The sequence below is a fragment of the Populus euphratica genome, unplaced genomic scaffold (assembly GCF_000495115.2).
Source record: "Populus euphratica unplaced genomic scaffold, PopEup_1.0 scaffold22.1, whole genome shotgun sequence".
NCBI lineage: Eukaryota > Viridiplantae > Streptophyta > Magnoliopsida > Malpighiales > Salicaceae > Populus > Populus euphratica.
Genome location: NW_011499863.1, coordinates 188,497 through 216,370, shown reverse-complemented (window position 1 = coordinate 216,370; position 27,874 = coordinate 188,497). Strand labels below are relative to the sequence as shown.

Below are 27,874 nucleotides of genomic sequence, written 5' to 3'. Positions count from 1 at the left end.
ATATTATGTCTTATATTTTCTAAGAAGGATAGATAGAGCACAATATAAAAACACTTAAAATATATAAAAAAAAATAGCTAATACTTTAAAGTATAACAATCCTTTTGTTTTTAAAAGTTTTCTTACTAGTATTTTGTATCAATTACTATTAAAAATCAAATATTTTAACAACTTGTAATTTATTATAACTTATACCTTGAAATAAACATTTAAAGTAAAAAAATAACATTTGATCTACATGTAATTTTAACATCAGACATAAACAATTCTAAATTTATATAACAGGATACTTGAGATTCCTAAAATTTTTTAAAGTTATCATTTACACTATATATATATAGTTCAATCATCATGCATTATAAGAATTAAAAATTCTCAAGAATCCTTCTAATCTTGAAATGAATAGACCATCTTAGACTGAAAAGATAAATGAAGTCTCGATACATGAAAGTTCGCTTGATGATACTCTATAGTTTATGCTCTGCATATAAACCAGTAAATGGTTGCACAAGCAATAACATGTGCTTGTATCAACAGTTAAGGCAACAACGGTTAATATACAAAAGAAGGAAGCAAAATAAATAGAAAAACAAAAAAGCAAAATAGAGCATGAGCTGTGGTTGAAAATATATGAAATCGCATCACTCGTGCTTTAGTTTAGATTTCCATTCTGTTCTTGCACGAACTATCTCTGCCTTGTCAGCTTGCATGCGCAGCAGATGTGTGTGTTCCATGTCTGCTTTGCGATTACTGGAATTGCTGCTTGAATCTTCACTCGTGCTTGTTAAAGATTCGAGCAGGTTTGATTGCCGACACTCTCGTCGATACTCAAGGGTCATGCTTGTCAGATTGTAATGTTCCAGGACATGCATTGGCACGCTCTATGAACATAACATCAAAATAAGCTATAGTAAATAGTCATCCTGCTGCTGCTCATTTATTGAAAATTGTGCTTGAACTGTTGAATTTATGAGTGGTGAGGGTTTTGTTTTTTAATCTTAATTACCTCCAAAATCCATCCAATGTATTTGACATTGTTTACATGTTGATTGGCATCCATGTCACTCCATCTTGGCTGCATGAACACAAGATTCCAGGAATTAATGAACAAAACCATATGGAAACAAAGTAGATCGGTAATAAAGACAAGCTTCAAATCTTGGTTATCTCCGCTTACAGCTAAACCGGATTGAATTCTGCCTGCTGTTTCATCAGTGAGCTTATCAATTTTTTCGACATCGTTGTGTTCAGCGGGAATTGCAAGCCTGTTTATGTAGAATGGTTGCAATTCTTCCCTGACTTCACCTGGGATTTTGGATAGCTTTCTTGTTTCTCTATTCATGATCACCCATGTGCTGCATTGAGATATTAATAATTGGAGTTAAAGTACTACTCTCAATAGATAGAAATCATTCACTCGCACTTTTAAGATGGATGTACAGAACCTTGTTGCTCTTGTTATCATCTCTTGGGTGTTGTAGTCTCGAATTATCCAGTCCCTGCGCATACCATTCTTCCCTGTTGCATCAACCCAAGTATCAATCTCAACAACGTCTCCCCTGTTACATTGAATTGTCCAGAAACAGTATGTTCGAATCACAAATGTTAGTAATATAAAGAATATAATTTAGAACGTCTATACATTAGCTATAGAACATGTTGAAACAATTCAGAAGTTAGTGTATTCGCAAATTTTTCTTGTCCTGTGGTCCAGTCTATCATCGCAACATTATTTAAGAAGAATTCTGGACTACAAGAAGATAACTTACCAGCAGCTGTATCGCTGTACTTGAACGTGAATGCGAGTGACTACCCAAATAAGCTTCCTGAGGCTCATCTCTCGGGTGGCACCAAAGCCGTTTCCAGCTAGTCCAGAGCTTGTCACATGGTTTAGAGCAGTTTCCTAAAGTAAATGCATTTAGATAGAGTCCACTCACTGTGCGATACATTAATTAATCATAAAAACTTGATTAATTGGCACTTGCATTATAGGCCACAAATGTTTGGAATTGAAAAGGAATGTTACACAGGTTGTCTATAAGCTTTGCAGGAAAAGGATAAATGCCATGAGCCATGATAGGATGACAAAGTCAACTAACTAACCTGAAGGAGATTCATCAATGTTTCCATGGTGGCAGTTTTGTCAGGTCCGATCTCGTAAGACCTGATACTGAATGTCTGCCTATAAACAAACCTATCCTCCACAAACCTCCCAAGCAAATATGTGTGAGGTTCACCAACATTGCTATCGTTTGCCAACCCACTGGGATTTGTATTGCCGGCAATATACGGAGACGGAGTCTCCTTTACATGAATCCCATTCACCTTCTTCCCATTTTTCATGTCCAAGCTTGGTGGATTACCTCTGCTTGCTATTGCGTAAAAGCTTCGTTTGTTCGGGGTGATTATGCGCCAAGAACAAGAAGATCCTGCCTTGGCCATGGCCAATATTGTCATATTTTTCCTTCTCTCTACCTTGTACAAATTCCCCGGAAAATATAATCCAGATGCACCCCTTGTCGTCACTGATGCCATTGCTAAGTGATCATTCACTGAACACAAGCACATTATAGCCCGATAAAATTTTCAAGTTTGAAAAAGGAAGAGGGTGAAGCTTCTAGCTTAGATTGGTCACTTCCTAGAAGAGGAAATTTTCAAAGTTTTTGTTGGTCTAACTGCATACTTACCTACAAAAGATTTAAACAAGAAGCCTCAACCATAATATTGGAAGAACTATAGTTATTAACTTCAATTAGAAGGAGAGAAGCTGTAGTAAAAGAGGAAAATGAGATTGATAAGCAGCTCAGCTACTTTAAGAAATTGAAATGGTCTCCATTGTTAGCTTACACGCAAATGTATAGGGATTTGAACGGTGTTGTTTGCCTGCTTTTAAGGGCTATGATAGTTTTTAAATATCTGGATGCTGTGGTAATCATCAATAATTACTTAGACCTCTAATTTGCTTCCTTTGAGCTAGAAAAAAAGAAAAAGAACAAAAAGGGACACCTTCTATCATAATAATTAATCGTGTTTGATCCATGTTTCTATGGTTTCTGGCCCTATATAATAAAAAAAGGGAATTCGAATATAAAAAATTAAAATGCATTTTAAAAAATACTATCAGAAACAATAGAAATATATTATTAAAGATTTTGATTAGAGATCCACTAAACAAAAATTATTATTCCAAGAAGATTGGTGGGGTGGTTGAATTGCGTCTTCGGCAGAAATTACGAAGTTTCACAAGATGGATAACTTGTAGACATCAGTTAAATGATTTGCTTTCGGTTGAGTGATTCATTGGTTCAACCACAGAATCGGAAAACAAGCGTAGATGACAGTGACAGTTGACAAAATGATTTCATGGAGGATTTGCTACAATTCGGAAGAGCAAGAACTGGGCCTTCTCTCTCTGCCCAGAATCATTTAATTGGGCTTTAGCCCATTTATCTTATCCTGGATCAATATATCCTCATGTTCTGGGCCCAAAACCATTTAACAGGCCAGTTTTTGTAACTTCAAAAATTATTATTAGCCTGCACAAAGCTTCCAACATTTGTCTTGATCCATCCGCCTATGAAAATATTATAAAAGTAGGAACTTGTCCTCATATAGACGAACCCTATACCTGATGGCAAGTGTCACCGACCTCATTCCTCAAAAACATGAGCACGTGGCTTTTGCTTGGGAAAGGGACAACCCCATTAATATCTTGGGCAGACCTTTGAAGAAGTTCCTGAACCATCCTGATTGAGTCCCCAGACATTTTTTAATATGATCAACTGGGGTTCTCTAATGTTAATTCTCAATTGAGTATCTTCATTCATTTTTTGTACAGAATTCCATCCATATTATTATTATTTTTCTAATGACAAAACAAGTTATTTTGTAAGAAATAAAAGAGTTTTGATCAAGAAACTAATGTGCCCGAGCAAATAAAAAGTGAATATTCTGAATATTTGGGAAAAGGTATAAATTAATTAGATAAATATACGTTACCAATGAATTATATAGATAGCATAAACTATACAATTAAACCCAAATCAAAAAAGGTTTGATCAAGCTAAACCAATAAAACTAATATAATAGCATTAAAAATTTATAACTTTAGATCTAAGTATTTTATCATATTCAAATTTCTTCAAAAAATACTTGAGATTTTTTTTTTGATTAACGTGGGTGTCCGCACTAGCTTACGCGCACTACGACTAATCTCACGGTCCACCGAACATCCTGCAAGCCCAGTGAACAGGTAAGGCACCGCGGGGGTGACAGACATACCGCACAGAAAGGACCCAGTAGAAACAGGAAGAGAACAACTTGCCAACCCCACTCCCACTAGGATTCAAACCTAGACTCGAAGGAAGGCAAGTAGCCCCAACAGCCGTTGAGCCACGACCCTGCTGATAAAAATACTTGAGATTTAGTTCTACAAGAAGTGGCTAGTTATTTTTCCCTTTTCATTTATTGGATTTTATGTGTTCTTTTAGTTTTTTATTTTCTTTCATTTTGACTTTAAGATTTTAATTTTATTACTAAGTTAATATTATAAACCAAACTTATTAGATTTTATTTCAAAAATAAAATTGTGACATAGAGAGATGCTGTGATAACTCTATTGTTAACTATTACTCTGTCTTGTTATACTAACTTTTCTGCAAGCATCAAAAACTTAATTGAGAATCCCTGAAGGTACTTCGAGGATCCAATTGAGACAAAACATTGTTTAACAACTTGAACAAGATAAAGTACGTAGTTAAGGTATTGTTTTTAGGTTTTTGCCAAAATATTTGTATATGAAAAAATATGTGATTAAAGTAAAAGATTGTGATTTTTAAGATTAAAATGCAATCTGGCCCTGCAAGCACCTGAGCTTATTTATTGATCACTGCCAATCTGGACGGTGCTAAATCTAGTTCGACACGTTTAAGGCAGAATCTGATGCTAACTCCCTTTCTGCCAAGTGTCTTCAAGAACACCTTATAAGGAGCCCTTCACTTTCAAGTCTTTGTCCACTTGTCGTTACATCCTCTAAACAGTTTTCTAAGTCTCATTGAGTGGTTTCAACTTCACCCTTCTTTCAGTTTCACTTTGCTCGGTTTCTTTGATTTTTGTAGCCACTGAGAAAACAGGAAGAGCAGGATCAGCAAATATGGGTCGTTTATGGACTTTTCTCACTCATGTTCACACACTATCTGGGTAGTTTTTGAGGGATCCCAAGATGATTTCTTTCTTTCTTTGAGGCCTTAATGTTTTGGTTAATGATCTGATTGATGTTTGTTTAACAACATGCAGGCCAGTCATTATGTTGCTCTACCCCTTGTAAGAACCTGAACCATTTCCAAAAGTTCCAATCTTTTTTGTCGTGTTTGTGTATTTTGCTGTCATTTAGAGTGCGTGTAGTGTGCGCACCGAATGATCTTTTAAGCAATCAATTTCTCTAATTCTTTTTTTTTTTTATGACTAGGTATGCATCAGTAATTGCTATAGAGAGTCCATCAAGGGAGGATGATGAGCAGTGGCTTGCTTATTGGATCTTATATTCATTTTTAACTCTTACAGAGATGCTGCTCCAATCCATTTTAGAGTGGTAATTACGAAAGTCATTTCCGAAATTTTCTTTTTTGGGCTATTATTTATCATAATACTTTATGCTAATGGGGTTCAGATTATTATATTATTGTAGGATTCCTATATGGTACTCTTTGAAATTGGTGGTGGCTGCATGGTTGGTTCTACCACAGTTCAAAGGTGCAGCTTTCATTTATGAAAGGTTTGTGAGAGAGCATATCAGGAAATTTATAGGGGAAAAAGATCATCCCCATCACAAGTCTACCACTGCCAGTGGTAGTGGCGGGGGGGGGGGGGGGGGGCGGCAAAGGTAGGAGCAAGTTCGTTCACTTCATATCCCCCAATAAAGTAAGCAAACAAATCAATCTACCAATCATTACTTTTGCGCAAGCCACAATATTTTAGGCTCTTCTAACTAGTTCCTCGTTATCTTTTTTATGGTACGTATTCTTATCATTTGACATGAATATACTGTGCGTGCTCAGGGAGAACATGAGGTTTACTGAAGAGGGAAGAAAGGATAGCTAGAAGAGAAGACAAGTAAAGACATGGTCGGCAGCTTGCTTTTGTGGATCTTCTCTTCACCTCTTTGCTTTTCCCCTTTACACTTTGTTGGTTGTAAATCTTTAACCCATGTACAAGTTCGAATGCTGTGACTTTCCTTTCATATGCTTAGGTTAATGAGCCATGTTGAAAATCTATGATGGAAGATTTGAACGTCTGTCCCCTTGACGATGATGCTCTGACTGATTTTTCTTCATCTTACGTGTATATCATCATAATAACGTTGTGGGTGTTTATCTGAGAGCTTAATGGTTGATTTTTTTATGATGCCTAAATACAAATATTTGTCTCTCGAAATCGAAATTATTTTTTCAATGATTTAACAGGAGGTTCAGGGCCCATCTAGGTAATTAAGTTGTCTAAATGAGTATTTTTTTTAACTTAATATGGTAACAGGACGGGTCTTACCTCCCCATCCCTATATCCATTTTTATTAGATTTAGGTCGGGGAAGCATTTTCTTCAATTTTAGGTGGATTCAGAAATTCTCCATTAATAATAAAAAGAAAATGGATTATTGTAATTACTATAAAATATTTAATAATTAATGTACAATGAAAAAAATCAATATGAAGCCCTTGTAAATATATAAATCTAATGGATAGTTCAATATATATAATATAAAGGTAAATTTAATTATAAGAAAAAACTATTTTAAAGGATCCATTTGTCAAGAAATGTGTTGAATACAATAAGTTCGGGTTTTTAACAAGATGAGGATATATTATTCATCTTATTTATTTATTTGTTTATTGGAGAAAAATACCTCCCATATGTATCTACTTTGGTGGGGTCCCCATTGGATAATTTTGCAAACTCTAATTTTAAGCTAATTGGGCTCCAGTAATGGGCTCCCGAAATGGCCGTTGCGGAGGTAAAGAAGATGGTTACGAGTTCAGCTAGTTGAGCTTCGGGCAAACTTTGATTGCTATGGATTTGGACTCTCTTATCAGCCCAGTAACTCACTAAATCCAATTTCTAAATCCAGGGAGATAAAATCCACAACCCAATGAAGATTATTGTTGCCGTTGTTGTTTCGGGATCAGAAACTGATTAAGATAGCATTTGGTTACTTTTTTAAAATAGAAAAGACGGAGATGGTAGAAAAGAAAAGAAGATAAAGATACAATTTTGTTCGGTAATAATATATAAAAGATAAAATAATTGTTTTTGTATTATATTTGGTTTTGAGAAATAAGACAGAATAAAATCTGAAAAAAATTTATTTTACCGCTATTAGACTTATATATATAGACTTTAGTTTATACTAGTGTTAAAATTAATAATATTATAATAACTTTAGTTATGAAATTACAGACAGGTTAATTTAAGATCAAACTTGTTCAAGTTTAAGAAAAAAATAAAGGAAGGATTGACTCGATTAAACTTGGTTAAAAATTTAAATCAACTTAGGATAAAACACGAGTTAAAACTTGTTAACTTTTTCAAAAAAAAACTTTTTTAAAATAATGTTGCTTTGATTATTAAAAAAAATATCATAGGGTTAACACTCGAAACCATGAACCTAGTCATGAAACCGAGATTAACACCATGGAATGAAAAAAAAAATTCTATAAAAAAAAATGACAAGTTGAAATTTGAAAAGAGAAATGCAATAAAAAAGTTAAAAAAAAAAGATAATAAAAAATAATGACCAAATTTGATGAAAAAAATAAATTAAAATCAAATAATAAATGATGAAATTAAAAATAAATTTCAAATAGCAAAAGTGTTAAAAAATCAAAAGAATAAGATCAAAATTAAATATAAAAATCAAATTCGATCAAATGACCAAGATAAAGTTGAAGGAAAAAAAATAAAATAAAAAAGATAAAAAAGAAATTAAAACAAAACAAATAAGAGTTAAAAGATGGAGATCCAAATTGAATTTAAAAAACAAATAAGAGGACACCATCATACTTTGATAAGGAGAGGAGAGAGAAAAGAAGGAGAAGAAAAGAAAAGATAATTGAAGCTCAACTATCACATTGTCTCGCACACGTGTTGTACTGTTAGGAAAAAGATGTTGATGCATTTTCAAAGTTAACATAGAATGTTATATTTGATATTTGAACGTCGTTGTATACATCGCCTGAAAGGTACAGAAAATGTCCACTCGTGGTTGCATGGTTGTCATGTATTATCAACTTTTTGTTTTTATTTTTAATAGTTTACATTACTGAAAAATAAAAATTATCTTGAGACCATCTAAAAATAACAAAAAGAAAGAAAGAAATAAAGATGAAAAAGTTGTTGCAAGGAAATTTTAAAATGATTTGATTCCAATGTCACTATAAGTTTATTATGTTCATTAAAAGAAAATTACCACAAAGCCCATAGACAAGAAGTTTATTTTTAAAAAAAAATGTTATTTTAGTAATTTTACTATTCAAATAAAAAGAAAAAAAAATCTCTATGCCCCCAGGATCATAATAACTCATATGCTAACATTTATGTTTGCATGGAGAAAGGCAAAATACGAAAAATACAATCCAAATGTTTTTGTCATAGCAATATTTTTTTTATTTTTAAAAATTTATTTTTAATAACAACATTTCAAAAAAATAAAAATAAAAAACATTAAAAAATCAATTTAAAACAACAAGAAGAAGCAACCTTCCCTTGGAAAATGCCTTAACCAATAAGGAAATCGTGAAAGCCCGCAAGCAGATATGCGAATTCGCATTTCCTTTTGTCTCCTTGCCTTCTCTATCAAGCAAATCGTGAAAGAAGCAGCATGCGAATCCGCATTTCTTTTGGCTCCTTGTGAGCCAAATGGCATCAAAGATTCTTCTATATGCAGAAAAACGAGCACAAGGTCGGCTTCTTTAACTTTAAACTGCAACAATGGCCTTGAAACGGTGGCATATCCCCCCCTAGCTCTATCGCCTATGCCATGTTTGTTTAATTAATTAGATTTCCCTCGAAAGAAGGTATACATGCCATTGCCTGTACTGTGGAGTACATGCAGGCCGTATATACCAGTACCACCCATGCTTTCTAAAAGAAGGTTTCTGATATTTGTCAATGGCCAAGAAAGCTTCATCCCCAGTTGTTCTTCTCTTTATGATCTGTGTAAGACCATGTGCTCAGGCACTTTAGGTTTTTTCCTTCTTTGTTTAAGCATTAAGGTTCCAATTTAGGGCAGAATCTCTGCTTTACCAAACCTTGTTAGGTTTGATTCGGGAAAGAGCTAAGATATTGAATGTTCAAGCAACTTGTAGGATTTAGGACAGCGTCCGTATTATGCCTAACAAAACATTAGAATTTTATTATAATAACAACACGCACTTTGACACATTCTGTGATACTACACCACAAGGTAAAGTGTTTGTATACTCCTTGCTCACGCCGCTTAATATCTTTCTTTGTCGCACGCACGCACTTGTACATTTAGATTTTTCTATCTTTCACTCATCCATGAAGGCAGAGATTCGTATTAATAATAATAATTTTTGTTTTGTTTTTATTTTTATTTTCTTCAATTTAACATTCAAACAATCTATTTTTATTGTTCAATGTTTTTTTCAACTTCTTCTTTTAGTACCAGCTTGTTTTAAAAATTATATTTTATAATTTATTTTTTATTTATCTTTTCATTGGATTATTTATTAACAAAATACTAAAAGGTATAGCTAAATCACTATAACCATGATCATAACAAAAATATTAATTAGAATGATATTTTATGTTGTTTTTAGCTTTTTAATTTTTATGATATTATGTTTTTCTTTTTTATTTTGATTTTTTTCTTGATTTTTTTATAAAAGTTATTATTTTTTTTATTTTCACCATTTAATTACAACATTATTTTTTATTTTTATATCAATTATAATCCTCATTCTTTTTAATTTTCTTACTCTTTTACTTAATTGATTTTTTTTCAATCTTACTCTTTAATTAAAAATAAATTTTATTTTAATTTTGACTCTTATTATTTTAATTGTTATTTTTTAAAATCTTCTTATATAATTGAAACTCTTTAGTTGATTTTATTTTTTAATATTTAATTAATTATGAATTAGATTTCACTATTTTTCTAGATTTAATGTTTTAATTCTAATGACTCAAGTTATAAATTTGAAAAATTAACATATATTTTTTTTTAAATATAACTCTTTTTATTTTTTTAATCAGGTTATTCTAATTACATAATTTAAATTATTTATTTAGTAGAATATCTCAAGTTAACTTAAATCTAACTAGCATGCTTATAAATTTATCATACCTAATTTTTTATGCCTTTTTTAATGTAACTTCACTATCTATCTAAACATTATTATTTACAAAAAAAAAAAAAAAATTCCAAACCGACAACCTAGCTGAGTCACCAAGGTTAGTATGTGCATAAATCGCCATATGCTCTATTAATATTGATTGAATAAAAGCTACTTTTACATGCTCCATTTGTACCTCGTGTCCACTAATTGTTGATAGATACATCGTTTAGGCATGCAATGTTCTTGATCTCTTTTAAATTAAAACAGGAAAACATGTAAAGGAAAGCAAACCAATGGCCTTAAAATACATTGAGATTCTATTGCACAGATGGGCCATTCCCTCCTTTTCTCTCTCACTTAAACATACAAAAACTCAAATCTTGGATGATTTGAATCCTCTGGGTGAAATCAGGAGATATAATTACCTTTAGCAAAAGCATGCCTGTCCTTTCAATCTTTACACATCCGCAAAAAAAAAAAAAAAAAAAAAGGGGAACTCTATAGCATGTGCCCTCGAGGAAAAACTAAAGGTTGGCAACATCTTCTTTGGAGTTTCAAAGAATGGAACATCTGTCTAGAGAAAACCAATAATGCTTAGTTACCTCACCGAAAGCAATTGCAAAAATAGCTCCTCTAGATGCATCTAAAGGGTTCTTGGAGCTTTTTTCTACCTAATAAAGGTAATTGAATGGCTGAACTTTGAGATAAGATGGCACACTTGTTTGCTTAAAAAATGTTTGCTTGATACACCGCACGCATTCACCCAATATAACAATTGTTTAACCATCATCAATCACTGGCTGGCTTGTAGGTATCTTGGGAAGGTGTTTTCTTTTTGCTGCAAGATATCAGTACAAGTAGACAGGTCGATGGCGATCCCCAATACCTCAATACTGCTGTTGCTAAGCAAAAAGAAAATTCACATTAGACACAAGGAGTTAAATATGTTAAAATCTTCGATTAAAGTAATTGTTCCCCCTTTTTTGCTCAACTTTTTCTACTTTCAACATGTAAATCTGTAGAGGATACGTTCATTATTCAACTAAGCTTAGAATACCAATAATAAAGTTATCTTAAAACGAGAGATCGACGTATATTATACTTATTTCTAAATCTATTGTGGATCTTAGCAATTTTACCAAGACCAAGCATGCAATTCTTTTGCACTGTTCAATGGTCGAGAAGCTAGAGAAGCGTGTGCGCGCAAGAGGCTGCTAGAGTATTGCAATTTGTTTATCAGCAGACAAAAACAAGCTGTTGCTAGCTAGCCAGCAGCCAATATCTTGCTTGTGTATTTTCAAGTTTATTTTACATGAAATTAAAATGAAGATGCATAAACAGAGAGCACATTTCTTGATATCCTATAGCTGTTATCCAAAAAGCAGTACCCACCCTCTATTTCTATGCCCTAGAACCACTATAATGGGTTTGCATATGATATCTATACTACAAGTCATGTAACACAAACCAAGTCTTTAATTTCATTAAGTAAGCTTATTTGTTGTGTGTGGATGTCTAGGCGTTCTGATTATATCCATAAAAGCCTCTATTCTGCCAATAACTTTTGAAAGTACCCCACTTCCCAGGAACTATACCAGCTTCCCTTTTTCGTTCCACTCAACGACGTGCTTTCTATCGGTAGAATTATGCAAGGAAAAGCTTAGCAACTGCTTTAAGAACCCCACACTTCTCTTCCAGGGAAGAAACAAATCCGATGCTTTTATCAGTGGAGTTCCTGAAATTAATATGCTTGGTATTACTCTCTCAAAATTCTGAAAAATAAAAATTCCATGGTTCCCAGCACTATGAGGCCTCACCATGACTATGCACGTAGTTATTGAAGCAAATCTCCTAAGACAACAAGAGAAGCATCTAATCAGTTTAATTTTTCCTCTTTCACTTTGTTAATCTTAAGGTACCCTGCGCTTCCTTGATCCTAAGCAATCATTCTTGGTTTTCTATTTCTGATATTCATGAAACATTAAGCGCGCGCTTCCCCTATCCCTCCAAATCAAAACCACTAAGCTAAAGTTTGTCAGTTGATGCCGGGCAAAAAAAACTATGTAAGGAGACATTCACTCTTTCATGTAAATAGCAAGAAAAGGAGAATGCTTACAGATTACCTTAATAATTATTCAGATAGTTTGTTACTATATTAATCGACATAACATCAACTACAGGAAAGCAGGTAGCCAAAGGAGAAAAGTAGCCAATAAGCACTAATCAATCTTCCATAGCTTTTCATAAAGTCATATAACCATTCCGAAGTAAAGTAGAGTAGCATGTGTTAGTTTTACCAAATTAACCTCCTTTTGCCCTTCTATATAATTCCATGTTTACAATGCCTTATGTCCAGTCAAATGGCAGTTCTCTCAAATGGTCTTTTTAAGATTTGCCTCTGAATTATTTCCCAGAGTTGTTTCTATTCCTTTCCTAAAGGATAGAGTGAGATTCTAAACTTATCTTAAAGCCCCAGCCAACCCCTCTTCTATACAAAATCAAGAAATGGATCTCATTAAGCTGAGAGAGATTCATGCGATTAACAAGTCCAAGAAGCATCAACTTCTTGACAATTTTTTCCTGTATTCTTTGACTGTCTTGGCCTGTACTCTTTTCTGTTCTAGCCCTTTCTGGTTTCCCTCCCTATTTCATTCCATGAAGCTCTTTCTCTTCGTCTCTCTTCCAAAACTAAGTTCTATTTTACTCAGCCCCAAGTTTATTTTCATTGTTGGCAACCTCATAATCTTTGTCCTTGTTGGAGAGTCCAAGTACTTTACTTCGAACTCTCCATCAGCGACTGATGTTTACTATGATGAGTACATTGACCAGAAAAAGAGCCTTCAAACAACTTCAGCTAGCGTGGAAGAGAAAAAGGAGGTAAAAGTGGAGGAATCTTTCAAAGAAAAACAAAGCAAAACTTGCGAAAGCGGAGAAAACAATGGAGGGAAAGGATTGTGTGAGGGAAACTTGAAAGCACACAAGGAACGCAAGGATTTAGAAGGAGAAGAAGAGTTCAGTTTGCCGACAGAGGAATTGAGAAAAAGGGCTGATGATTTCATTGCAAGAGTCAACAGACAAAGGATGCTTGAAGCTAGGCTATTAGTTTGCTATAGTTAATAAAACCAAGTAAATTAGTGGCATGAACTAGCTAGTAGTTTGGTTTTAGTGGATTAAATCTGGGTGAGTTTAAACTAATAGATGGTCCTGTACATGACCCTCAATTGAACAAGAATCTTAGCTCGAAGTGAAGATTCCTCAATGTAATTATCCTAGTACATAAATACCATGTAAAATTCATGGTTTCGGACAACATAGTATTTATCCTAGTACATAAATGCAGTCTATCCTTTCACCATTAAATGAGCTTGCTTCTAACAAACTTTGAAACGAATACCAACAAGTAATCCATGGGAAACGGATTGGATCACTTGATGCTGCAAATGTTGAACACTTGAACCAGATTTCACAGAATCCCAACATGTATAATCATCCCTGAAATATTTTCATGAATGGACTACTCAAAATATCCTATCTTCCGTCTATGCCTTCCACCAGAATCAAAAGATTATGCGCTGATCGTCATGTGCTAAAAAAACCCATGATTGAACTTAGCTGAAAATTTATGTAACTGAAGTAATTCACTTGATTCAATCTTTAAAAGGGCAGGTTTTTTCCCCATTTTCTCGTTGGTTGTTAAGGTAGCAAGGATGAACTCTGTCTCTGAGTTCTACCCTGAATAAAGTCTCAGATGGTCTTAATTTCCTGATCAGGACTATTCCAGACAGGTTGTTTTGCAAAAGAGAGTGGTGCAAGGTGACTAAATATCAATTCTATGGCAAGTATTTCTATGGCCCAATTACTGATGGGAATGGAAAAAAATTATAAAGTAACAGGTTTATCATTATTACAAGACAGGGAGATTTTTTTTATGGCCCAGCCCAAGATGAATGATGATTTTGAACAAAATTATAAAAATGTTTTTTTAAAATATTTAAGAATGTTTTTTATTAATTTTTATGTCTATCTAACAAGTAGTATCCTGAATAATCTTCATTTTATATATGAGATCTTTTGTTAAGGGGAAGCAATTATTATTTGATTAATCATGATTATAAATATATTTTACTTATTTTAAAAGTTCTTTTAAATTAAATGAGGGCTTGAACATTGTCCATGATAGCCATTAAAGAAGAAGAAAATTGGACCTTGGTCAATCAGGGCAACCAGGTCAGTTACTGTCTATTGGTGAATAAACCCTCTGATTTCCTTTCGTTCAGAGCCACAAAGAGGATTCACTGTTCAATTTCTCTGTTCTTCAGAGAGACGACTCGTCATCCAACCCATCCAAAGGGTTAATTACAAGCGTCATACCTGTACCATGATAGTTTGATTAACTTAAGTTCTTAACCTTAATCGCTATATTATAAATAAAGATTGTTGTCAGATCCACTTCACGTTCTGACATGAAAAAAAGTCTAGGTTGCTGGGCTGTGAACTCACAAGTTATTAGATAAACTTAAATTTATCATTATTTTTTCTGGACTATGTAGTTTTAGCTCTTTTATTAAAATCTTATTGGTGTTAATTCAGTTAATTTTAATCAGATTAAAGCTAAAATTTAGCTGAGTTAATCCAAATTAAATTAGGCATTAAGTGAGTGGTGAGCTTTTAAGATTAACTACCAACCCAGTTTATCACTATGAGGTGTTAACACTGGATTTAGATAGAAGGATCCTCCATCATGACGGTATTAAATAAAACTCAAGCTCAATGTTTGACGGTATTAAATTAGACTTTGATTTGCTCTTCAATTTGCAAAAGAAAAGTGGTTAGAAACATTATATCTTTTTTCCTGAATTATTTAAGAGAAACGTAGTGATTTTAAAATTCCCAAAAAAGGTAAAAGCCACAAATTATCCATCAAGTCACTTAAGAAGATAAATTCATTTAAAATTATAATCTCCTGGTTGTGCGTTGGTTGTGTTCTCCGGTTATCGTCCAGGCAAAAGCAAATAATTTCACAAGTCGACCGGAGGATAGTTCCACCGTTAATACTCACACGTACATTCATACGCCAGGATATACATGCATATACGTACATATATAGACACTCACACACCATAGTTCTTAAATTTTACCGGCTCATCCCAATTTAATCCTAATTTTTTTATATGTAACACAAAATGATTTAAAAAAAAAAGGGTAGTCAATAAGCTTTTTATCCGGTTTTTTTGGGATTAATCAAATTATTAAATTAATTTGAGTTTTTAACGGGTCACTTAAATTTTTATTTATTTTTATTTTTTTTAAATTTCATCTAGTTTTAATTCTGAATTGACTTGTTTAACCAGACTAGTTTTTAAAAATATAGTTTATACTACTGTTAAGATAGTGTGTTTGTGTGAAAGGCAGAAGCAATTTTTAAGGCAAATGGTTGTGTTAGGAATTTATATTATTGATATTTGTCCGTTTCATATATAATTCTAATTTTGGGATAAGCATAGATGATAGGTACTAGATTACCAATTGTATTTGTATTTGTGTTTGGATGATTTTTTTTTGTTTAAATTATTTATACGGTGATGTATTAGTTAATATTTTTTAAAAATATTAAGATAAAAATTTATTAGATTAATTTATAATCGGGATCATGATAACTCTATAAAAACATTAATATAAATTATAAAGATTAATTTCTGATTAACCCAAGGTTAAAACTGAGAAAAAAATATTAAATTAAAAAAACAAAAAAAATACATAAGTCAACTCGAGTTAATCTTCCAAACTCACAACCTAAATCATGAGATTGAGATAATTTCATAAAAAATAAATTAAAAAAAATTACAAAATCTAATTTTCAACCAACCCAATATTAAAGGATGAAATAAACAAAAAAAAACTCAAGTCAACCTAGTGTTAAACTTGCGATCTAAGTTACGAGACCGAAATAACTTTATAAAAAGAAAAGAAAAAACTAATTAAGAAGCTTTATTTCTAACATATCTAGTGTTGAGTGTTGAAATTGAGAAAGAAAGAAAAAACCAAATTCATGAAACCGAGATAAACTCCACATAAAACAAATTAAAAAAAATATAAAGCTTAATTTCTAAACAATTTAATATCAAAAGATGAAATTAAAAAAAAAAAGAATTTAATTGTTGTAGGATGAAACAAAAAAATTCAATAAAAAAATATAAATAAAATCACCATGGATCAACTTGTCAAACTCACAACATTAAGACAAGGATAACTTATAGAAAGCAAATTAAAAACAATTACAAAGTCTAATTAAAAAACTAAAAAAAGTTAATAAAGTCAACTTGGATTATTCAGCAAAACCCGTGATCCGGATCATAAGATCTAGAAAACCCTATAAAATTAAATAAAATAAAAAGTTATAAAATTTAATTTCTAATCAACTCTATGTTGAAAAATAAAATAAAAAAAATAAAAATTTAAATCAATTTAAGTTAATTAATTAACTCATAGCTTGTTTCATAAGATAAAGATAAATTTATGAAAAGAAAATTAAAAAAAATATAAAGCTTTATTTCTCAAAAATATAATGTTGAAATCAAGAAAAAATTAAAATTCTTGAATCCAGAAATTCTTCAAAACCAGCACACTCAACAAAAAAAAAAATTATGAAACATTTTTTATCGTAAGTTTTCCTCGGTGAAAAGGTAATGTAATGATTCAAAAATTCAATTTTTTTATTTTTTATTTTTTATTTTATGATGAAATGAAATTTAATTTTTATTTGAAGGAGCGGTGGTGGAGTCATAAGTGCTTTTGGATTCCAGCACCCTTGTGTGAACTCTTTTGGAGTAGATTCAACCTCAATTATTTAACAGCAAAAGGGAGGTTGGCAAAATAAATAAAAATAGATCAGCCTATTTGTTCTTGAAAGGTATTTAAGGGATCAATAAATACCTTAGAAATGGCATAAATCCTCCAACCAATTACAGGTGCACCTACCTTATAAAAAAAACCTCCATTCAAATGGCTTGCTGAGGTTCAACTTGGACCATCCCTGTCTGCTATCAGGTCAGCAAGGAGCTGATGAATCTGTATTTCAGATTATTAATGATGCTTCATCCTCTCACAGAAAATAAAATAAAAATTATAAATACCAAGAAATATGTATCAATTCCCTATTAAAAAAAAAAAACAAGATTAAAAGTAAAAGAAAAATCACCCCTTACCCCATTAATTATTATTTTCTTTCTAAATCACAATAAATACCTAAAATTAGACTCGAGAAAAGTTTTGACCATGCGAAACCAAAATAGAGGAACCAATGGAAAAAAAATAATAATAGATTTTTAAAGAATAAAATTTAAAAAAAAAACAACAACTAAATAAAAAAAAAACATAAAACACTATTTTAATAAATAGTATTTTGTGGGTACAACTGCCCTGATGTAACAATACAGTTCAGTGTTTCGGCCTTTAGCGTTTTGGTAATAATAATATTTATTTTTTTAAGGGAAATATTGTTATTGTATATTTATGCAGGGCAACCAAGGCCAGGACGAGAAAAAAATGTTGAATTTATTTTTTATCGCTTTTTCCCAAATACAGAGGAACCGATAGAAGAGCGGTTTTCTGCTTCCTGGTATGTGCTCTCTCACTCTTGCACTGTCTCTGTTTTCATTTTGTTTTGTTGTCAGTTCTTATCCAACAGCTATGTCACTATTGGATTATATGTATATGCCATATTAACGATTGTCCATTTAAGTTTAATTTAGGATTTGTTCTTTCGTTCTTTTTTCAATTATTGCGTTGCTCAATTGAACACATTTGCAGGAATGTGGAGCATAAGGGTCAAAGTTCAGATTATAGTTTTATAGGGTATCAAGTATTTGTTTGTCCACACTGTTATTATTTTATATTTTGATCCGGGAATCTCGAGAAACCTGATTTTAGTTCATTGTTAATCACGTTCAACTAATGCAGGAGAACCTTTCAAGCTAAAGTTTTTAAATCGGCAACAACTCTTTTCGAGAATTTGAGCTCAGCAGCACAAGAAATAGAAATTGCTGTGTTTTGGTCTTTTCTCTCCGACCTTAATTACTGAAGCACAGCATGGATTTGATCCACAAAGTCCTGAACATTGTACTTCCTCCTATAACATTGATTCTGCTACTTCTCTTCTTGCCATCCTTTCTTGTTTCCAAGTTTATAAGTCGCATAAAAAGATCAATAAATAGCGAAACGGTGGCAGGAAAAGTAGTTCTAATCACCGGTGCATCCTCAGGCATTGGTGAGGTTGGTATACATCCTCTGCACAGATGTAAATGTCTATGATATTATGCAGACTAAATTAAGATTTGGAATCTTTTTTACAATTATTACCGGGATACTTCTTGTTTAATGCTCTAACTGTATTTTGTGATTTCTGTAAGTATCTTGCATATGAGTATGCTAGAAGAGGAGCATGTTTAGCCCTTGCTGCTAGAAGACAGGAGCGTCTTCGAGCAGTTGCTGATAAGGCAAGGGCGCTGGGTTCACCAGATGTTATAGTCATCCCCACTGACATTTCGAAGCTTGAAGACTCTGAGAGGTTTATTAACGAAGCAGTGAATCATTTTGGCAAGTGTAAGGATCTCCTTCTATCTTCTTTCAATTTCAATTTATGTGCAAGATTTTTTCATAAAAGAAGTTGTTTTACCATGACTCATGGTGTTTATGCAATAGTGGATCATCTGGTGAACAATGCTGGTGTTGTTCAAATTGACATGTTTGAGGATTGCAAGCAAATATCAGATTTCGCAACACTTACGGTATGCTTTTTGGCGCAGCAGCTGATACTTGTAGATCCTGACGATGCTCTGTTAAACAACTGCCACTAAATATAAGGTCATTTAGATATAGGAAAATTAAGTATAACTCTGAATTTTCCATCACAAGCTGTTAAACTTAAGTAAATGCATTTGATAGTCCTCGACAGCTAGAGTTTTGAGCTCACTTCTCATCTCTCTTTAAAGTAGGGTGACTCTCTGTTGTGACCTGGGAATTACTTACCAACTTAAAAGCTAAAACCTATTCATGTTTCTGACATTTTTCCATGCTAGAATATTTTCTAAAAGGATCCATTTTGGTGCCTTTGGCAGAACACAAATTTCTGGGGTTCCGTATACACCACCCATTTCGCTATTCCACACCTAAGAAAAAGTAAAGGGAGGTTTGGAGGGATTTCTTCAATTGCTGGATGGTTCCCAGTGCCAAGGATGAGCTTCTATGGCGTAAGAAATGTCCTTGAAATATGCTGCACTCAGTCAGTCATTTTTAGAGTAACTAATCAATATTATAATGGCATCAGGCAAGCAAAGCAGCCATAACAAGTTTTTATGAGACACTACGTGCTGAAGTTGGTTCGGATATTGGAATAACAATCGTCACTCCTGGTGTAGTCGACTCAGAAATGACCCAAGAAGATTTTTTGTCAAAGGTATTTATGAAGGAACTAAATGGAGAAATAACACGTGAATGCCCCTTTATTTACCTTCTTCTTTTTTTTTTTGTGTGTGTGGGGGGGGGTGTCTAGCAATCCCATCTTTTTTATTTAGGTTGCATTTAATTAATGTTTCAAGGTAGACAAAATAGAGAAAAAGTGTTTTATATGTTGAAAAAACAGATATTTATATATATATCACATAATTTTTCATGATAAAAATACAAATATATATGTTTTGTGATGTAAATTACTTTCAAAACAAAACGGACATATTTTTTTCTCTCCCAGTTGTTCTGTTCATAGCTACTTACCAATATGTTTCATGTTCACTCCCGACTTTTATGGTTGAAAAGTCGAGAGAGATACCAATATTTGATCTTTTAAAAAAATGTTCATTAATCTATGAAACTTGTCCTATCTCCTCAAGTATAAGTAGGACATTTCCTTTGGATACAAGTTTTACCAAAATTGATCAACACAACTTGATTTTCTAACAATTCTCTAAATGGGATTTTCTGCAGGCCCAAATCGACTTTGTCCCAGCGGAGTCGACCGAGAGGTGTGCTAAAGCAATCGTGGACAGCGCTTGCCGAGGAGATAGATGCTTAATAGAGCCGTCTTGGACAAGAATGTTGTTTCTGCTTAAAGTCCTTTGTCCTGAAGTGCTGGAGTGGTCGTTCCACATGGTATTGGCTGCTAAGAGTTCAAAGAAAAGTAACTAGCATGAGCTTCTGTATCTCAATTAACAGGCATCGAGATGGATTTTGAATACTAAAGATGGATTTTGCATAGACATCCAACTTGCATTTTTCTAACTCATCAACCATCTTCATCTCATAATATTACAAATAAATCAAAACATCATTGATGTTTTTCATAGGTCTGCTCAACTTTGCACATCAGGATTGGATCTTTCTGTGCTTAACTCAGCATGGACAACACAACATCTTTTGAGAAAATAAAAAACGATTGTTCGCGGTCCTCCTAAAGCGGCAGCAGCATCTCGGAGGACTAAATTAGCTGGAAGTATTATTGAAAGAACTTGGGAGAAATGGTGTCAATGAAAGATTTAGCATCTCCTTCAATGAAAGTTCCCTCTTCGTGTAAACTTAAGGTGATGTGGACCGGCCCAAAAACACCAGTAAGGCCATATGAACTGCAGTTCTCAAAGCAAGAGATCCTGAAACAGCAGGGTCATTTGCGTGAGCTAAAAAGGTACCTTCAACACCAAGCCTAAAGCACCCTGATTTGCAGCCTAATTAAATGCGCCATCAAAATTGATTTTGACTGAATCGAGAGGTGGTGCTAGCCAGGAAGATCGAGTAGTAGGAAAATAGATACTAATTAGTAACCAGGAGGTAATGATAAAAGGCTAATTATTGGAGAGTGCATATGAAAAGAAAGAATAAGCAGCGCAGGCATTTCGAAACATGAGCAAAAGTGGGCAATTCTCGGGAAAGTAGGCTCTAATCTTTTCATTATTTTGATTAGTGAAACATGCTTAGATTATTCATCACCTGAATTTATTAAATCGTATATAATTTAATATAAGGAAAATTGAAACTGATTGCATTGAATTTAAATCAACTAAAAAATGGTATAAATAGGAAATTAACCTAAAGCTAAAATATTTTTTTCCCTTTTGATTTTTGTTTCAGCCGCACCTCCCCTGCCCCCGATCTCGTTCTCTCCTGTGATTCATGGCTAACCAAATTATTTCATGTAATTCCTCTCTCTTGACAATTTTCATGACTCGTTTCTCTCCTCTCTCTTCTCCTCTGTTGTCTTCGTTCTCTTGCAAAGTTGGATATTGTGGGTATTTATATTCATAGTTTAACTTTTATAGAGTTTACTAGTAAGAAACGTTTATTGGAATTTTTTTTTAAGAATAGGATATTTCTTTTTGCTGCATCATTTGGCTTCTAGTAGAGGAGCCTCCTAAGCTCTCATAGCCATGAGAGAGAGAAGCCTTACTGAAGTTGCAGAAACAACCCGGTACGGCGGCTCTCCTGATGTCATCGTGCATCCTTGTAGATGCTCAGACGGTGGATGGTTGAAATAAAATGGTGTGTGGTATGTACCATGTAGTGGTGGAACCATCATATTAATTTTTGTTTTTTGGTATTCAAATTAAATGATTCGGGTACTGTAGCAGTAGAATTGAGAAAAATAGAAAAGAAAAGAAGAAAACCTAGAAAGAAAAAGAAAAGAAAAGGTAGTAAAGCAGTCTGTGTTCTTCCTTGGATTTCTAACTCGTTCACCGTTGGATCGGAATGAGATTTTGACAGTAGTTTCTAAACACATTACTCTTCATTTTGGACGGTTGGATCAAAGATTAATAGTATAGAAGCTCGCCGTTTTAACAGAAAACAGGGCTATCAGTATTGTGAGTTTTTCTCAAATAATTCTCCTTTAATCTTATTGTAATCCGAGAATAAAAAGTTCTTGATGATATATATGTTGTATCCCTTAGTTGAATCTGAAAAAGAATGATTGTGAACCCATTATTTGTTGACAGTGAAAGTTTTTAGGTGAATTACGGTCCCATGGTTTTTCCCGTATCGGGTTTTCCACGTTAAAAATCTTGGTGTTGATTTTGTAATTATTTGCATTATATTTGGTCATTGTTTGATTTTGTTTTATTGCATAAAGAGAAAAAGAATTGAGACTTGTGAATTGTATTCCACTGAATTAATCCGGGTAAATTGGTGTCCGGTTGTTCCTAGTTTTCCCAACAGAGTAATCATCTAATTTTCACGAGCATGCTTCGAGTTTCCATAATGAGAACAACCACTTCCTCCAACCTCTGTTTGACCCTTTGGTTTTGTTGAAGGATTTGGTTTTCTACTACATGGTGCTGAAGACCATGGTTTTATGGCTTTGGAAGTCATATGCAGCTTTGGACTGGTTTTAACTCCTCTAGACGCCATAGCTGCAACAGTAAGGTTACCACTGTTTGCAAGCATGGCCGATTGTCTGATATCTAAAAATTATTTGGGAAAGCTACAGAAACGGAGCCTATTTTGGCAAATCAATAAAGATTCCATAACAAATGGAATATATACAGTTATGATGTAAATCAAACTTCTAAAATCCTTCGTTAACGAGTTTTCTCAAGGACAAATGAAGATTGGGACTCATGATTGATAAAGTGCAACGGACGTTAAAATCAGTTTACTATTTGTTCGCGGGGAAAAATAGACTCTAATTTGCTTAAACAATATCTTAGTTGAAGAAATAAAGATGGATGCAATGAGGAATTGAAACCACAAGTATTTTAGCCAACAATAAAATATATTATCATGAAGAAAAAAAAATATTATAGTTTATAAACTTTACTTCGCCATGAAAGAAGATTTAAAAAAGTATTTGCCAACAAAAGCAAGATATTCTCTGCACAGCAAAATTTGTCTCAGAAGATCTGGTTTCAGTAATTCATAGATTATTGAATTAAAATCAATTTAAAAATATATTGCAAGTTATATACAATTGTAGGATTAATTTGAAAACCATATCCTTTGCAAAGAAAATATAAATGAAGACACCATCTAATTAGAGTCGTTTATGAAGCTCAGAAAAATTACTTGGTGGCTTATATTTAGAATCCTTGTTGGATTATAAGAGCCTTGTATGCAAAATTTAAAAATGTTGAATATAAAAGAATAAAAACTTGAGTTTTCAACATTCCCAGAAGGTTGGGATGAACATTAAATCCCTAAGCCTTTTATAATATTATTTAGGAGATTTATTTATTTTTTATATTTTTATATTGTTTTAATATATTGATAGTTAAAAAAATTTAAAAAAATTAATATATTTTTAAATAAAATATAATTATTATCGTAATACCAAACAAATTCATATTTATATATGGCAATCAGGACAGGATAAGAAAAAAAAACAATTGATTTTATTTTTATAGCTTTTCCTATATATGGAGGAGCGCTTATATATATATATATATAGGCATCAGCTACATCTTTGACAAATATCAGCGATGTTAGGAAATTATAATATTGATATTGTTTGAATTCAAATTTTGGGATCTGCATTAAATTCCTCTTGCCTTTTTTAAAATCATTTGGGGATATATGCTTATTATTTTGAAGGGAAATGTTGTTATTATATATTAATACAGAGCAACCACGGCCAGGACGAGAGAAAAAAACATTGATTTTATTTCTTATCGCTTTTCCCAAGTACAGTGGAACTGATAGAAGAGCGGTTTTCTGCTTAAAGTAGTGAGGAAGAGTTTTATCGGTAATCACGTTCAACTACAGAGCAGAACCTTTCAAGCCAAGATTTTAAAACTGGCAACAAATATTTTCGAGAACCTGAGCTCAGCTACACAAGAAACAGTAATTACTGTGTTTTGGTCTTTTCTCTCCGACATTACTGAAGCACAGCATGGATTTGATTCACAAGGTCCTGAACATTGTACTTCCTCCTATAGCATTGATTCTGCTACTTCTCTTCTTGCCGTATTTTCTTGTTTCCAAGTTTATAAGTCGCATAAAAAGATCAATAAATAGCGAAAAGGTGGCAGGAAAAGTAGTTCTAATCACCGGTGCATCTTCAGGCATTGGCGAGGTTGGTATACGATCTCTGCACAGAAGTAAATGTCTATCATACTTTGCAGACTACAGATTTGGAATATTGTTACCGTTATTACTGGGATACTACTTGTTTAATGCTCTAACTGTATTTTGTGGTTTTTGTAAGTATCTTGCATACGAGTATGCTAGGAGAGGAGCCTGTTTAGCCCTCTCTGCTAGAAGAGAGGGGCGTCTTCGAGCAGTAGCTGATAAGGCCCGGGAGCTGGGGTCACCGGATGTTATAGTCATCGCCACTGACATTTCGAAGGTTGAAGACTGTGAGCGGTTTGTTAATGAGGCAATGAATCATTTTGGCAAGTGTAAGGATCTTTTATCTTCTTTCAGATTGAGTTTACGTGCAAGGTTTTTTCATAGAAGTTGTTGTTTTACTATGACTCACGCGGTTTATGCAATAGTGGATCATCTGGTGAACAATGCTGGTGTTGCTCAAATTGACATGTTTGAGGATTGCAAGGAAATATCAGATTTTGCAACAATTATGGTATGTGTTTTTACCGCAGCCGTTGACATTTATTGGTTCCAAACATGCGCCGTTACACAACTGCAACTAAAATATAAGGTCATTTAGAAATAGGAAAATTAATTATACCTCTAAAATTTTGAAGTAGGGTGACTCTTTGTTGTAATCTGGGAATTACTTCCTTACCAACTTAAAGGTTCAAAGCTATTCATGTTTCGACATTTTTCCATGCGAGGATATTTTCTGAAAGGATCCATTTTGGTGCCTTATGCAGAACACAAATTTCTGGGGTTCCGTATACGCCTCCCATTTCGCTATTCCACACCTAAGAAAAAGTAAAGGGAGGATTGTAGGGATTTCTTCAATTGCTGGATGGTGCTCAGTGCCAAGGATGAGCTTCTATTGCGTAAGAAATGTCCTTGAAATATGCTGCACTCAGTCAGTCATTTTTAGAGTAACTAATCAATATCATAATGGCATCAGGCAAGCAAAGCAGCCATAACAAGTTTTTATGAGACACTACGTGCTGAATGTGGTTCGGATATTAGAATAACAATCGTCACTCCTGGTGTAGTCGAGTCAGAAATGACCCGAGGCGATTTTTTATCAAAGGTATTTCTGAAGGAACTAAATGGACAAATAACATATGAATGCTCCTCTGCTTACTTCTGAATCCTTGCATGATGTTTTCTTTTTCTTTTTCTTTTCTGGTAATGGAATTTCACCATTAGCAAAAATTATGTGATATATATATATATATATATATGATAGTTAGCTATCCCATGTTTATTATTTAGGTTGTACTTGATTGGTTCTTCAAGAAAGAAATGACAGATATAAAAAAGTGTGGCTATGAACTAAAGAAAAAGATATAAAATAAATACGTATCCAAAGCTACAAATATATTATCTTTAAAACAAACGTTCATTAATCAATAAATATTGTCTTATCGCCTTAAATATAAGTTGGATCTTTCCTCTAGATACAAGTTTTACCCACATTCGTCCGCATAATTTGATTTTCCAACAATTTTTATAACAGGGTCAAATGGACTTTGTTCTGGCCGAGTCGACCGAAAGGTGTGCTAAGGCAATCGTGGACAGTGCTTGTCGAGGAGACAGGTACTTGGTAGAGCCGTCTTGGGCAAGGATTACGTTTCTGATGAAAGTCCTTTGCCCTGAAGTGCTGGAGTGGTGGTTCCACAGGATATTGGTTGCTGAGAGTTCAAAGAAGAGTAACTAGCATGAGAATTCTAACTATTACAGCTTAATCAGGCTTTAAATTTATTTTGTAAAAGTTATCTGTTGGAATTTTATAAATTTTAGAATAATTGAAATTGAAGATTTATATAATTATTAACTTTAAAACTCATAAAATTAATTGAAATACGAGTAAGTATCATGAGCTTTGTATCTCACTTGACAGGCGTCAAATATGCCTTGCGCATTTCAGCTTTAATTCCAGATCTCAAGCAGTGACTCTGTTTCATTTTTTTATTCCTCTGAAAATTCTGAATGTTTGCTCCTCTAGTACATAAAGCCATTTGTAGCTCATTCTACAAGTAGAATATGGTTGGTATGTTCTGCCTAGCTAATTCTAGCGTTTTCTTAGGAAAGATTTGGCCACACAACGAGAAAGATTTAGACATGTTACACGACTTAAAGAGAGACCAAGAAGAATAAGGCAGCGTTTAAGAGGTTGATATGTATTTTGTAGATACAACTATAAAGAAAAAATATAGTTTATTGTTCATGGCTCTACAGTATTTTTCTATCTGAAACGTAGAGAAAAACAAGTAAATTTTTTTCATGTGCACTGTTTACAGGTTCGATGCAGTAAAAAAAAATTAAAAATTAAAATATTTTTTATTTTTTAATTATATTTTATTCCAAAAACTAGTATTTAATATTATTCAATGATACTATATAAATTAGATAAAGATTGCTTCATGACGTAACATTTACAAAATTTGATTGCAATTCTAATTTTATTCCTGATTATATTTTACCTAATATTATTGTATGTTTAAAAAACTAAAAAAATTATAGTTCTTATCAGATGTATTTTATACATAATGAAATTGTAGATAGTTTAATAAAACAATGAAAAATATTTTATATAAATTATTCCTGATTATATTTTACCTAATATTATTGTATGTTTAAAAAACTAAAAAAATTATAGTTCTTATCAGATGTATTTTATACATAATGAAATTGTAGATAGTTTAATAAAACAATGAAAAATATTTTATATAAATTATTCCTGATTATATTTTACCTAATATTATTGTATGTTTAAAAAACTAAAAAAATTATAGTTCTTATCAGATGTATTTTATACATAATGAAATTGTAGATAGTTTAATAAAACAATGAAAAATATTTTATATAAAATTTTATTTATTTCATGATGTAATAATAATAGTTAAATATATAATATTTAAAGTAAAAATTATCAATATTAATATATATTTTTTAAAATTATTTTATAACCTCAATTTCAAAAGTATTATTAACCAAACATATTAAATTATTTTTTGTTCAACTTTAATTTTAACTATAATTTTTATTAAATATTAATAAATATCAAATCAATTTTAATTAAAAATAATTTTTTTTAAATAATAATCATAATAGTTATTAGAGTACCGAACACACAAATAAAAGGAGTGACTAAATGGCAAGAGTGAAGAATTTAAGTGCGAGGGTGTGTTTGTGTGCCGTGAGTGAGTGAGGGAGTGAGAGTCTAGGTGATATGAGAAATATTATTAAAAGGAGAGTGTTTAATGTGTGAGTGACATGTAAATTAGTAGTTGTTCTAATATCCACATATTTATATAAATTTCTTATTTATTAAATAAAAGTTAGTTTGTTCATCGAACATTAATTTTTAGCTTATTATTATGTAAAAGTAATTTTTAATGAAAATATATTAAAATGATTTTTTTAATTTTTACTTTTAGTAAATTTAAAAAAACACCT

General features: G+C 32.5%; 5 protein-coding genes across 6 annotated transcripts; 4 read left to right on the top strand and 1 right to left on the bottom strand.

Annotated features, from left to right (window-relative positions):
• Positions 1-384: 384 nt before the first annotated feature.
• On the bottom strand, positions 385-2,888 carry LOC105125284 (palmitoyl-acyl carrier protein thioesterase, chloroplastic-like). The gene is made up of 6 exons (XM_011025662.1): positions 2,104-2,888; positions 1,770-1,903; positions 1,446-1,559; positions 1,178-1,355; positions 1,007-1,075; positions 385-881 (listed from the first exon to the last, which is right to left on the bottom strand). The coding sequence occupies exons 1-6, from the start codon at positions 2,566-2,568 to the stop codon at positions 642-644; spliced, it is 1,200 nt and encodes a 399-aa protein (XP_011023964.1). The 5' UTR covers positions 2,569-2,888; the 3' UTR covers positions 385-641.
• Positions 2,889-4,912: 2,024 nt separating this feature from the next.
• On the top strand, positions 4,913-6,432 carry LOC105125283 (HVA22-like protein e). The gene is made up of 5 exons (XM_011025661.1): positions 4,913-5,199; positions 5,296-5,322; positions 5,468-5,590; positions 5,687-5,919; positions 6,057-6,432. Exons 1-4 carry the CDS (start codon positions 5,153-5,155, stop codon positions 5,883-5,885), a joined length of 396 nt encoding a protein of 131 aa, XP_011023963.1. The 5' UTR covers positions 4,913-5,152; the 3' UTR covers positions 5,886-5,919; positions 6,057-6,432.
• A 6,278-nt stretch (positions 6,433-12,710) lies between these two features.
• Positions 12,711-13,668, top strand: LOC105125282 (uncharacterized). The gene has a single exon (XM_011025660.1). The coding sequence runs from the start codon at positions 12,860-12,862 to the stop codon at positions 13,469-13,471; it is 612 nt and encodes a 203-aa protein (XP_011023962.1). The 5' UTR covers positions 12,711-12,859; the 3' UTR covers positions 13,472-13,668.
• A 4,168-nt stretch (positions 13,669-17,836) lies between these two features.
• LOC105125280 (11-beta-hydroxysteroid dehydrogenase-like 4A) lies at positions 17,837-26,381 on the top strand. Of its 2 annotated transcripts, none has more exons than XM_011025654.1 (8): positions 17,837-17,972; positions 18,314-18,625; positions 18,763-18,955; positions 19,055-19,140; positions 19,471-19,602; positions 19,680-19,808; positions 20,336-20,571; positions 26,323-26,381. In XM_011025654.1, exons 2-7 carry the CDS (start codon positions 18,443-18,445, stop codon positions 20,534-20,536), a joined length of 924 nt encoding a protein of 307 aa, XP_011023956.1. In that variant the 5' UTR covers positions 17,837-17,972; positions 18,314-18,442; the 3' UTR covers positions 20,537-20,571; positions 26,323-26,381. The 2 variants fall into 2 exon arrangements, with proteins under 2 accessions (XP_011023956.1, XP_011023957.1); XM_011025655.1 differs by lacking the exon at positions 17,837-17,972 and adding an exon at positions 18,059-18,208.
• Positions 24,222-26,132, top strand: LOC105125279 (11-beta-hydroxysteroid dehydrogenase-like 4A). The gene is made up of 6 exons (XM_011025653.1): positions 24,222-24,404; positions 24,537-24,729; positions 24,826-24,911; positions 25,165-25,296; positions 25,374-25,502; positions 25,959-26,132. The coding sequence occupies exons 1-6, from the start codon at positions 24,222-24,224 to the stop codon at positions 26,130-26,132; spliced, it is 897 nt and encodes a 298-aa protein (XP_011023955.1).
• Positions 26,382-27,874: the final 1,493 nt, after the last annotated feature.